Genomic DNA, 14,258 nt, shown 5'->3' on the forward strand with positions numbered 1-14,258 from the left:
TGCGACAGGTTCCACGTTAAATGAACGTGTTTTGGTCAATTTGTAACATGTCATTGTATAACAGGTAGAGAAGTTCTGGCCTCTTGTGATACTGCCGCGTTTTGAGTTGCTCTATCAGGGCAGCTTCCAAAAGCGCGGATGGTGACATCTGCCAACTGTAGTGACTGAATATAAAAATATGTGTAATATTGTGAATTTTGAGAGTTTGAGAAACTGCTTCTGAAATTGTCTCTTTCTGCAGGTATTCATCCTTAATGAAGGTGAAAAAAATTCCACCTTGTGAAGTATGTTAAAAACTCCTTTAACATGCATCCTATGCTGGCTGCAAGAATATATTTATTGAATGAATTACCTGCTGATACAATGGAGGCATTGATGTAATAGATAATACTGCAATAAATAATACTGTTACGAGGACGTTGTGAGTGCAGAAAGACTATATTTACAATATATATAGAGGCTGAGTCAGAGTAGTTAAGACGGCTGACCACCAACAACACGCAGCAGCCAGCGTCTCTGATCCTTCTACGTCCTCTCTCTTCTTTCATCCTTCCGTAACAGGACCCCCGGGTGGCCAAGCGCCGTCTCGGCGCATGGTAGGCGAAGAATTGAGAGCGAAGTATGGCTTCAGCCGTTAAATGTGCACGACGCCAACAGGTGTCTGACTTGAGAATGTATCAAAGTGTAGCGGCGAAATCTCATAATTTACGTTGTTAACTTGGCGTAGGACTTCATAAGGCCCTGTGTAGCGAGAGAGAAGCTTCTGGGAGAGGTCAGCCCGACGACAAGGTGAGCAGAGGAGCACCCAAGCACCTGGTGCGAACTTAACATCGTAATGGCAGCATTCGTAATGCTCTTTTTGTATATGCTGTGAGGCTAATAAATGAGATCGGGCGACTTGACGTGCCATGTGAGAGCAATCGATGACTTCACGAGCATATTCAGTTGCAACACGCAGCACAGAAGGAAGGATGGTGTCAAACGGCAATGCTGGGTCGCGACCATACAAGAGATAAAAGGGCGAATATCCTGCGGTGTCAAGTCGGGACGTGTTATACATGAACGTCTAGTAAGCTAGCGCGGCGTCCCAGTTGCAGTGATCGTTGAAGACGTACATCGACAGCATTTCTGTGATTGTTCGATTGAGACATTCCGTAAGACCGTTTGTTTGTGGGTGGTACACAGTGGACAACTTGTGCTCAGTGGCACAAGAGTGGAGGAGGTCGTCGACAACTCGAGACAAGAACGAACGGCCACGGTCTGTAAGTAACTGTCAAGGTGCACCGTGGTGGAGAATGATGTCGTGGAGGAGAGAATCGCCGACGTCTGTTGCGCAACTAGTCGGCAATGCCTTTGTTATCGCGTAGCGTGTCGCGTAATCAGTAGCGACGGCGACCCACTTATTCCCTCTAGTCATCGTCAGAAAAGGGCCAAGCAGGTCAAGGCCTACGCGAATGAATGGTTCAGAGGGAACTTCAATTGGATGAACTTGTGCCAGGTGCCAGGGGAGGTTTCTTCCGGTGCTGACACAATTAACAAGTTGCGACATAATGACACACAGAGCGGTAGAGACCCGGCCAGAAGTGGCGTCGTACGCGGTCATATGTACGCAAAACTCCAAGGTGTCCCGCCGTCGGTGCATCGTGAAGTTGTTCAAGAAAGACGGATCACAGATGATGAGGAAGAACAAGGAGTAACTCACGGCCGTCAGGGTTGATATTGTGGCTGTAGAGGATGCCGTCATGCAGCCCGAACATGCGGCATGTGCCGTCGGTGCAGCCAGATTGCACTCCAGTGATGATTAGCTGTAAGGATGTGTCGCGGTCTTGTTCAGCGCGCATGTCGGTCATGTCAGTCAAAGCCATCACGCAGGTCACCGGATTATGCGCAACAAGATCGGGAGGATCCACGGGGTGATGCGAGAGGTAGTCAGCGTCCTTGTGGAGGCTGAGGAATGGACACTAAATTGTCTTGTAATGGACATTCAATGAAAATTGCTGGAGCCGCAAAGCCCAGCGACCAAGCCATCCAGTCGGGTCCCAGAGGGAAGACAGCCAGCAGAGTGCGTGGTGGTCTGTTACGACCAAAAACGTGCGACCGTACAAATATGGCCGGAACTTGGCCACAGCCCAAACTAAAGCCGAGCACTCCCGCTTGGTGATGGAGTAATTTCTCTCGGCAGGTGACAGCAGGTGGCTGGCATAAGCTATCACGCACTCGGTACCATCCTGTTGTTGGGCAAGAACAGTGACAATGCCATGGCCGCTAGCGTCAGTGTGGACTTCGGTCGGTGCAGATGGATCAAAGTGCGCAAGTATGGGAGGGGTGGTCAGAAACCTGATGAGTGGTGAAAGCGTGAGCCTGCATCGGGCCCCATGAGAATGGCGTGTTCTTCTTTAGAAGATCTGTCAAAGGCCGAGCAACATTGGCAGAGCTTTTTACGAAATGGCGAAAGTAAGAACACATGCCGACGAAGCAGTGCACGTCAGAAGCAGAACGAGGCACAGGGAAACTGCGTACGACACGAACTTTTTTCGGATCTGGTAGGACACCGGATGCGTCAACGAGGTGTCCTAACACGGTAATCTGAAGGCGCCCGAATTGACACTTTGTGGAGTTCAGTTGAAGGCCGGCTTTTCGGAAGACCGCAAGAATTGCAGCAAGTTGGGTAAGGTGGCTGCCGAACGTGGGCGAAAAAACAATAACATCGTCAAGGTAACAAAGACAGGTGGTCCATTTGTAGCCTCGCAGAAGACAGTCCATCATACATTCAAATGTCGCACGAGCATTGCATAGGCCAAAGGGCATGACTTTGAACTGATATAAGCCACCCGGCGTGGTGAATGCTGTCTTCTCGTGATCCATTTCATCAACTGACATCTGCCAGTAGCCGCATAAAAGATCGATGGACGAGAAGTACTTAGCTCCGTGCAAGCAGCCAAGGCATCATTGATGCGTGGTAGTGGGTACAGTGCTCACGGAATGAAATGCATCAATTTAGACCTAACTAATGCACATACTTTCATTTCCACTGGCTGCAGTTCGTGACACATTGATGTAATTTCGGTGCATACACTTAGATTGGAGTCCACGTCGCCTTTGGTGACCAGATTCCTAGCGACATGACATGGTACTCTTGAGTACTTTGCACATATGCAGGGTTCTACTAAATGCTTCCTGTCGCATTTCATTCCATGAGCACTGTACATGTCTTTTCGCATGATCTTGTTTAAGTGGTGATAATTGGCACAAAAACGCCAGGTACCATCTTTCTTTTCCCCAAGGATGACAGGCCAAGCCCAAGGGTTGGCTGATGGCTTGATGACCCCTTTGTGGAGCATTTTGTCCATTTCTGATAGGGTGACTATGTTCAGCATGCGATACCCGATAGGGACGCCGATGAATAGGATTCGTGTCTCCAGTGTTTATACCGTGGTGAACAACAGATGTTTGGCCTAAAGGCCTGTCGCTGAAATCAAAGGTGTCACTGTACGATTCAAGCAGGTGACATATGTCCATGGCCTGTGCAGAGGTGAGGTCAGGTGCAATCATTTTTGCGAAGTCATCTGTTAAGGAACCAGAGCTGTGAGCTGCAATTGGCGCTACTAAGCCCCTCTCAGCATTTAGACTCTCAATGTCAAATTCGGAACCACTAGAAACGCTGGCCAAGAACATGCTGGCCGGAATCACTTGAGGGCACAGGCTGAAATTCAGAAGCGGTGGAACGACGTCGTTATTAGTAACCATGACCAATGTATGCGGAACAGCAACGTTCCAGTTCAAGATAGCGTCGATGATGGGGCGAAGCACATATTCACCGTCAGGAACCTGTGTCTGGGCGGTTAAAGTGACGTAAATACCTGCCTCGGGTGACAGTCACACCCATTGTGATAAAACACCATAAAACTCCTAAAACTCTTAACAGCCACATTTACAAATAAGCATGGCCATTTTAGCGAGATTTGCTGTGCAACCTTAAAATAGAGATTGTTAAGAAGGCTATGATTTCACTGCTGTATCTCATGCGTGATAGATAAAGTAGCATCATAATATGCTGTTTCAATTGAAGGAAGGGGGTAGGGTGCCACATCGAATTTGACATGCATGGCATGTCATGCATGTCATGACATGCATGAATGACGGGTTATCATTATAAGCACCATCTTGTTGTATAACTGTTGTTGTAACTGGTGTACTGCATTTCATATAAAAAAAAAAAATTACACAGAAGGACCAAAGGCATCAGTCAGAAAAGGAGTGCTCACCATGGAAGCCGGTACTTTAACAAACAGCAGGAGAGGCGCTAAAAGCAAGGTGGACAGAACACTCGACAGTGCGTTTAATCGCTTGGCTCCACCAACGTCGACAGCTAGTGTGCGAGAGATAGTTCGAAAACCCGTCTGGAGGCACAAGGTAAGGGCAAGAAGTAGCACACCACCCTGAAAAGCAAAAGCAAAATCATAAGTCTGCTTGTTGACAAGCTTTTACCTAAACGTGCTCCATACTCTTGCCCAATCTCCTCATTAGGCTTTTGACTTTCAAGCATTTAGTATATTTAGCAAAATATAAGATGCTTCTTTAAAGAGTTCAATAGCCTTCTAAAACTAGTGCTTTGTCTGTGAAAGTGCTTTGACCTGGAAAAAAAATGCAGAAAAGCAACCAATTGTTGATGACAACAAAAAAAATTGAAAATCAAATAAATAAACAACTCACTCTAAATAATATAAACACAAGATGATGTGAATTGGGCTGTCAGAACCGTTTGAAAATGCAATAGTTCTGCAACCAAATGTGCAAATATACACATGGTTAGTGGAGCAGACCAGCTATTTATTATGTGCAAGGAAGTTAATGGCCAGGTATGGTTGAGCATTCTCATTGTACAAGCAACATCCTGTTTATTATCAGCAAGCTTCTGTAGTGTCCGAGATAGGCATAAATGCGCACAACAAAAATGTAATACTGTTTAAGTGCCCTCTGGACTAATGCAGTTAGTAAACTGCATGGCCACTAAGTAAAGCATAGCAAGCACAACATAACTGCAGCACATGTACTCCTAGCATAAAGAAGATAGCTAATGACAGTTCCCACTTTATTCTTCCTGTTTTCTGCTAGTTTACTTAAAAACTGGAATTGCAAACTCCTCCGAGATGGTCATTCTGCCTACTTATGAATCCCTTTTGAAAGAGTCCAGATTCTTTTTTTCTGTTGGCAATTAAACAAATGCATTAAAGGGACACTAAAGGCAAATATTAAGTCAAGCTAAAGTGATAGATTAGTGCTCGAGAATCTCTAAGGCATCAACATTATTGCGAACAGAGCCTTAATAATAGAGAAATTGAGGTAAATGCAGGACTTGATTAGAGACTCCCCCGGGACACTAAAGTACTTGCCCAATGACGATAGCACACCTCAGTTAAATTATGTCACTAGTACTCAACCACTCGGTGCAAAAAACATTCTCATATTGTACTATAAGACGAAATAAACTGCTACTTACCCAGTTCTATTTGATTTCTCGAAAAAGGTACTCATTCAAATTACCCTTGACAATGATGCAGGCAGTTGAAAGGCTTCGTTTTTGCTTGACTCTGCGCCGCCTCCACTTTCGCATTTCAGTAGTTTCATTATCGCGTAGTGCTGTGCTGGCTTGCAAAACTTGCACAAATTGCAAGTAGCAGAGAATTCAACTTCCATGTGATGTCGCAGAATGGCCTAACGGTCTATGCCAATTGACCAAAAAGCAGCTGCAGCGGCGAATCCATCGCTCTGTGTTGGCTTGGCACCGCCGTCTGTTGGGCGCCGTTTTACTCACCGACAGCAGCATAGGGTGGTGATGGCGTATGCAACGTCTCACTCACCCGGTTGGGTGGCGGGAGATTTTAATTTCAAAAAGAATATTTGGACTATACAGATGCAATTTTGTCGTAAACTAAGTCTTTTCTAGGCATGAAACAAGCATTGCGAGGTTTCTGGAATGGTACTTAAACAGTCTATGTCAACTTAGTATTAGCCTTTAGTGTCCTTTTAATGATGTGCTATCACATTTTTGAGGAAGGGATACCATTAAAATTTTGGTAATGAGAGGGAGATTGTGAATTTATTAACGATGCGTTCTGCCCGGCCATAAGCCAAGCACGTGACACACACACAACACAGAGAGAGAGCATCCACAAGCAGGCACATTGAAAACAGCTAGTTTTCAATGACTTGGTTTCAATGACTTGGTTTCAGTGACTTGATTTTAAAAAGTGTTTGCTCAAGACTAGCATCTCCAACAGTTTTGGCCACAAATGAAGTGCTGGCAGTACCATTACAAGTATACTTCTCGACTCAATAGGGAAAAATGGTACAGGTACATTTAAGAATTTAGGGACTCCTTGGAAAATTCAAAAACCTCACAGTTTTGTAGGTCATCGCACACATGCACATTGGTGACCATGTTCACTACAATCTGAAAAATTGGCTTAATGTCAGTTATACAGTTGTTCGTATAACTGACATTAAGCTAAATATGAGGTGGGCACACATACTGCTGTGATTATCAAGGCTACACTAAGTAGAGAAGTGAGTTTTGAAGTTAAGAAGAAAGTGAAGCCACACAAATAATGTAGATGCAATAACTCTTGGACATCACACAGTTCCCAACAGTCATTCAATACATAAAACTCGGTCGCGCTCATTTAAATAACCAGTTTCAAGTATACAGTTTCTGAATCGAGATCCATGGCGGCTGCAACGACAGGATTGCATGGCTACCAACTACACCTATGAAATCCCCAACAGCCAGAGCGGTCCAACAATCTGAGTTATTCAGCTTTAATTGATCTGGCAATTAGGACATGCGGCTGGGTTAGTTGATGCTTGCTGATGCACATAATATAGCACAATGACATAACCACACCAAAGGAAACATAGATACACATCACACGAGCTGATGTGCGTCCGTGATGTGTGTCTATGCTTCCTTTTTCATAGTTTTGGTGTTGCACATTATTATGATTTGGCAAGGTTTTACTGGAGGATGTTTTCAGAATTTCTTGGTTACAAATGGATAATTAGAACCCACTTCTTGATGACAAACAAAATCATCTTACCTTGTGATCTGGAAGACCAAGAAGTGAAACCAGGTAATAAAAGATGTGGCTCAACCCATGGTGTTGATAGCCCTCGGCTGAGTTTTTGTCAAGGAGTGACAAATATTTTCTTTTGTTCATGCTAGGCGGTACTCCCACTGATGCATCTAATTCTCATGTTGTATGATGTATTCCTGCTTGTTTTAGGATGCCAGCAAAAGAAAGCAGCATTCATGTTTTTACATGCCATATTTGAGCTCCTGCAGTCACTAGGGAATATCCTGTTAGATACTGCTGCAGAGTCCCTTTAAGACCAACATAAAGAGATCCTGAGAATGTGCCCATCTCATCATAGGTTAATTTTAACATAAATGCATGGGCTGTGCCTTGTACATTCTGAATAACACTTGTCTAGAGTGGTCAAGTGTAGCCACCCAGTCAATTTGACCATTGTCTTTTGCAAAAAAAAAAAAAAAAAAAGCACAGGATGATGTCGCATTGACACCATGCATGGTCTGGCCACATGTTAGGTTCATGCACTAAAGGACAAACATAGTAAAACCTAGCAGCTATCGCAAGGTAGCAGCTGTAGATGCTGGTGCAGTCCACAGCTGGCCACTAGACCCCTCTAGACAAGTATGATTCAGATTGTACTCGTAGGTCAAAATACAACAAAATGCTAACACAGTTCCATGGTGAACATATGAGTAAACTAAAGTAATTTTATAGGATACTGTGGATGCCCTTTGCCAATCACAGATGGTAATTTGCGCATGATAAGTCACTGCATGTGCTATGACCCTCAGAAGAAATGTTACCAGATAGCGATACAAACTGGACGGGTGAATACCTTTGGTCTTTCCTGGCACAAATGCTCCAGTTGAACACAAAGCAGCATATTGTGTGTCATGTCTACACTGCTATGCCACAGGTATGTTTACATTTTTATTCTAGCACTACTAATTTTTAGAAACCCAATGCTTTTTCCAACACTAGAAACATATTAGGGCAGATTCATCATTATAACACCTTTATGGAACCAGGAATTTAGTACCCATCAAATCACACCAATCTTCATTTTGTTGCCACGAATGTAGGAGACTAACATTAGTCAATATGGGATAACAATATGTGGAAAGTTACTCTTTGTTTCACCAACACTAAAGAATCTTGTCGATTTTAGTGGGTGGGTTTACAGGTGATCTGAGTACAGCACACCTCCCTTTACCATATATGAGTGGACGCAACTACATAAATGCAATTCAAGCTGAAACTAACTGCTCGTTAACTGAATGTGCTGGTAACAGCTAGGCTATTATGTTTTCACATCTTGTTTAATAAAATATTAATTACTCTGTCTATGTCGCACATAAAACATCTAGTGACATAAAAAAGCGACACACATAAAACATTTAGTCACACAAAAAATTCATGACACCACAGTCTCGTATGACTCATTTGACTACTAATATTTACTATAATGTGGTGTGTCATGTACGCATACAGTGCACTGGGTTGATCCTAAAGGCAATGAGAATCTCTGGATGTGGGCTGTCAGCGAGAAGGGTACGAGAAACTCCACTAGCATGCTACAATTAAAATCATGTAAAATTATGAGTAAACCTGCATTGCCAATCCTACATTCATTGTTATTTAGTCGTACAATCAAGATCAGTGCTGCTACCTTCAATCAAACGTATATAAGGTAAGGATACGGTGCTCCGTCGGCAAAGCCTCCTTGTCGTCGAAGTCAAGAAACAGCAGCGACAACACTGCCAATATAAAACACACTGCTCCTCTAAACTGTAATGAGAGAAAGAGAAGGCAAAATGACAAACAACTGTAGCATAAAAGCAAGCATTTGAAAATGCTGGCTTTTATATTTAGAAAGGCCCTCATGAAGAAAATTATTGTAACCTCCTGAAATTAGATGCGGCATTCTCTAAGCCATGAGTTCTCAAAGTGGGTTCTGCAGAACCCCTGTATTCTGCAGGTCCTTCCTCAGGGTTCTGTGAGCCACTGATAAATTTTCCCTGGTTCCGCGTTTGCCAAGTGGCTAAGACGGTGAACACGAAGTGCGCTCGATTCAAAGAACCTCGATTACCCAAGCCTGAGTGTCAAAAAGCACATCACAATGTGTTTCAGAAACGCACCAACTGCGCAATAAATTCGCCAGCAAGTTGTAGCCACCCAGCCTCCGAAAAGGGGCAGTACATCTAAGCTTTTGCACTTGAATCTCAGAGGCCGTAACTTCACACTATGTGCATTTCTCCCATGTGTAGGCAGATGCCGCTAGCGTGAGCACTGACATTTACATAGGAGGATTAAAGAAAGTTGCAGTTTCACCTGAAAGGTGAAGGACCAATTGCGATGGCAAATTAGTCAACAGCTATAGGAATTAAGGATGGTAGTTTTGTCGGCCATACAAACTTTTAAACATAGGCATAGCAACCACATTAAAGAGCAACTCCAGAATTTTTTTAACCATATTAGGATACTGTCATTTTCAAATGGCATTGACAATCCTGTCACCTGCAGGGTGGTTCAATTTGCTTACAAATTCATCAATAATTTTAAATAACCAGTATATGAGATACCAAAACCGAAACAAGTAGCTGCTTTGTGTGACGTCACGATGGGTCGATGACGTCAGATCCTACACTACTATAATGTAAACATGCAGAATGCATGCTGAAGACACAGTACACATGGTGCTAACACTAAAGAAGCGAAGCTGACAATGTCTCCTGACGATACAGGGAGCATTTACAGATTTTCGAAACTAGACAGCAGCGATTTCAGCGACAATGTTCAGCGACAGTGGCAATGTAGTCTCTGACGCCACAAACATAGGGTGGCCAGTAAAAAGTCACGGGTCTGAAATACAACCATTTTTTAAAATTCATTTTCAGGAAAATTAAATGACTTGCAACCACATTATTTGGCACAGATAATCAGGAAGGAAGGAAGGAAGGAAGGAAGGAAAGAGAAAAGCAGAAGGCAGGGAGGTTAACCAGAACAACGTCCAGTTGGCTACCCTACACCGGGGGAATGGGAAAGGGGAAACAAATATGAAAGGGAGAGAGAGAGGAGGGAAGGAAAGAAGGAAATTAGTGGTGAGTTCGCTGACATGTGTGGTCTAATAGTGATTGCACTAACAGAGTGCAAAAGAGAATGTATATTCATATTAACATTAGGACATAGAAAAATCGCTGGAGTTGCCCCTTAACAAGCATGGTGTCTGGTGTCACAGATGCACAAGGAAACATAAACACATATCACTTGACCACGGACACTCGCTGTTAGACCGCTGGCATGAGGAAGCGTGGCAGCAGCAGCGAGCAAACTGACCTTCGTGCTGCCTCTCGTACCAATGTGAGCTAAGCCAGGAAAACACAGTGCAAGGCGGACTATAGGCACCGAGCGGTCGTCGTAAGGTACCAATGGCACTGACTAACAGCCCTGGAAATGGCAGCAGCAAGAGCACTGGCATGTGAAGCAGACGAAGGGGCGAAGGTACACACGGTGCTTCCAGTCGTTTTGCACTGTGATTTTTAAGGCCTGATGTGCCAGAAAATGAATTTTTGTTTGTCTGCTCTTGAGAAAGGTCACCGCTTGTACGAGGTTGGTCACATTCACAGTATCTGGTAGTATATAAATCGGAAGCCGAATGCAAACTGTGATGCAAATACGCCCTGCAAAGAGTGCTCACCGAGGCAAGCTAAGATGTGAAACTCCAGCAGTTATTTTCCAGATATTATTTTGCTGTAAACATTTCTATTGTTGCATATTTAATTATGTATATTGGCGATGCAGCACAAGAATTGCGGACAAAAAAGGGAGACGTATGCCTCTCTTTTCTGTTTCTTGTGCTGCTTCACTGATTGTGCTTGTGTCAGGAAGTTTCCGTTCTCCGTCCTTTGTAATTCTTTTTGTTATTGTGCTGCTTTGTCAATCTTAATGTCTTATAAACTAGCCTAATGTTCAGGCTTAGTCTATTTCACACAGCTTAGTGCTATGAGAACCATCGGTTGTGGTCGGCGCACATGTAAGGCCAGCGTTTACAGCAAGCGTGAACACCTTGTTGTGCTTGCATTTGCCGTCGATGCGCAGCAAACAGGGTTGTGCACGAGACACAACCATAATAGGTAAGTGCAAGGAAGGAAATAGTCTACGCTTGTTACAATGTACCTACGTACAATAGACTTTCGGACATAATGGACCATATTTCAGCCTTAGTTTGTTCTACCTATTTTATTATTGCAACGAAGTTCACTTTTAATGGACAGCGCTACAACAGACTATTGGCTACAGCGGACAATATTTGTGGCAATTTTGTCAAAATTGGGCGTATAAAACGGACTTTGCTGTGTCAACGCGGGCTGGCAACTGACTTGCGAGGGTCAGCTGACGATTGCGGCACAATATCTTGTGCGCGAGGGAGGGAGGAAAGTGGGGTGGAAGCACACCGTCTTTCACGTGTGAGACATGTTGCGGGCAGGCGAGGAAAAGAAGGGCGGTTCTACTCCGGTGGCTGCTGTTAATGGTGCAGCCGCTGTATCTTGAGAGCGATCTGCGACATAGACAAAGTACGCGTCCGCCGTATTATGAAAGTGATCTGCGATGTAGACAAAGTGGGCCCAGAGCTGGCAACTTTATACGTGCTGTGCTTTCAACGTTTAGTTTGCATTGAAGCGAGAGAGCATGAAGGTCAATTCGGTGGCTGCTGCTGCCGCACTTATCTTGCATAATTTACTATCGCAATCGATGATTCACCATTTAGGCAAAACTGCGATTTTTTGTTTGTTTTTTACTTTAGGCTTTCGTCAATCACTCTTTGCAATAAAGTTGTTAGACATCGCGACAAAAGTTTCAGAAGTGAAGTGTTTCGGATATCACGGACTTTGGAAAAAAACGGATGTTTTTGTTGGATTATCAGGGTTCGTTGTAATGAGAGTCGACTGTATATCCTAAAAGAAAAGGAATAAGATACTTCAACGATGGCAAAATTATGACTACAAATCTGAGTATTTGCCCTTCTATAGGCGCTGACTCGGGGGGGAGGGGGCTCCGGTGCTCGAGCCCCTTCTGGAATTTTCCAAGGGAGGGGGGAAGGAAGAGCCTTCCCCCGGCGATGCCAAAGCTTAGCGCCCTCCCCCCACCCCACCACGCACCTAAAGTGTCATTACCAGAGTTTTGTCACCCACATCATTTGAGGTTTCTTTTAACTTGCCTCTACCCTTTCACTTAAAATTTGATTGGGGCTAATAGCTTACTGCATCATTGTTGGCACGGACGTGCACAGCTTTTAATTCATGGCCCATATTCTGAAACGTTTGCCTCCAGCGAAACTATCGCCTTGGCCACGCCTCCACCAACGGCATGTACGGATTGGCTGTTTCAGCAAAACCAGAAAATAAACAACGCCATCTAGTAGTTCCCACCTACGTCATTTTAATGTCGGGTCGATGAGTGCTCTCAACATGTATTGAATAGACGAACATGTCTTTTGGTGTTTGGTTGGTGGTGGAGTGTAGTAGATATGAGAGGTGGTAGTGTATAGTAGTTTTCTTGGTGGGATCTTACACGCATTGTTTTGCGATGATATTGGTTGATTCATTTAAAATAAAACATTTCACACTTCCTTTTTCAATTTATTTTACCTAAAGCAGCCATAGCCAACTGTAGTCAGTGCGCAGAGCCCGTACTGCGGCCGCAACACTCGAAAACAACACACCCGAGCCGCTCTGCACTCGCATGTTGTGCTCTCTCATGTGACGTGAAGTGTTCGAGAGCACGTGTTGGTAGTGCGTTCTGATGTCACGGGTAAGCAGCGGCTTGATTTATTGAATGTAACTATCACAGTGGCGAAACTATAGCGGAAGGCGAGCGTTTCAGAAAACGGCCCCATAATTTCGCTTCATTTCTTCAAATCCTGACAATAGGATGACAAGTGCATTAGAAGCATCAGTGACGGCTGCCTTATCCACATTTTCTCACCTTAACATTGTTTTAAATTTTCACTGTAAACACCATGTACACACACAATATATTTGAATATATACACAGGACAAAGTTCATGATATTTTTGAAACACAAGGAGGTGGCCAATTAGCATTTCTAAAGGTAAGTAAGGATAGCCTATGCCTAGCAAATGATTACGTTGCAGTATGTTCACCTCGCTTCAAACTGCTTTGCATGCTTTTTCGAGAATGAAAAAAACCTGCAGACTTCAGTGACCCTCTCAGCAGAATCTTTTATCAACGGTGTGTGAAATACACTTGAGTAATATGTGTTTCAGTATTGCTTCTCTTTACAGTAAGCAATGCAAACGACTCACGGAAAAAAAATGAGAGAGAGAAATTCTTCCAATAAGTTGCAACACTTATTAGGGATGGAAACATCGTAACTTGCATGCAGAGGTCATAAATATATACAAGGTCTCCCAATTAACTATGATGCACCAAGATTTTAAAAAAGTGCAATCGCATTACTCGAAGAAAACCTAGTGCATATTGTTTCTAGCACAGTGGAGCAGCTGCCAGTAACTTTTTTGTTAGTGAGATTTATTTTAGTAATTGTAGTTGATTGTATAACTTGAAACGTGCTATCCTAATTATCAAAGTGTCACTAAGGCACGTGTACGCACAGCCAAGGGACATCTAACAGCAGCATATTCAGTGATGTGCTAATTGCATACAAATTTTTTCCCACTGATAAATTTGCCCTGTGAAATATGAAGAATACCACTAGACTGCGCTCCCACCCATATCATAAAGCAAGCGCCCTTGAACAGGCTCCCTCTTAGTTAGCCTGAATGAAATAAAAGGAATAAAGGATAACGTCGTGATTGAGCTAGTGCCTCATCTGCCCCGCCTCGCCCGAAGTAACATGTCGCGTTTGGTGCTAGTTGGAAACAGGATGTAATACCTGTTGCCTTAGCATAGATAAAGTGTACGAGGGGTTCTTGTTTTTTTGCCACGAAACCAATCACTACAAAAGTGAATTGACAACGTATGTGCAAAGGTTTAAAGATGCATTTTGTTTTGTCCCAGTCGTCATATCTTTCTCTAATGAGCAGAAGGAAAACATAATCCTTGACTTGGGAGCTGCAAATGGCAACAAGAGGAAGGCCCCAAATATATATCAGTCATGGAAGTGTTGCGGTAGACCAAACGCATC

General features: G+C 43.7%; 1 protein-coding gene across 1 annotated transcript in view; it reads right to left on the minus strand.

Moving 5' to 3' along the window:
* Positions 1-14,258, minus strand: part of LOC142571629 (proton-coupled zinc antiporter SLC30A5-like) — a 44,496-nt gene that overhangs the window by 22,175 nt on the left and 8,063 nt on the right. The window contains exons 6-8 of the mRNA XM_075680138.1: positions 8,792-8,879; positions 7,098-7,174; positions 4,266-4,439 (exon numbers count right to left, since the gene is read on the minus strand). Of these exons, the coding sequence (XP_075536253.1) occupies positions 4,266-4,439; positions 7,098-7,174; positions 8,792-8,879 (339 nt within the window). The remainder of the gene's footprint in view (positions 1-4,265; positions 4,440-7,097; positions 7,175-8,791; positions 8,880-14,258) is intronic.

This window comes from Dermacentor variabilis, chromosome 2 (assembly GCF_050947875.1).
Source record: "Dermacentor variabilis isolate Ectoservices chromosome 2, ASM5094787v1, whole genome shotgun sequence".
Taxonomy (NCBI): Eukaryota; Metazoa; Arthropoda; class Arachnida; order Ixodida; family Ixodidae; genus Dermacentor; species Dermacentor variabilis.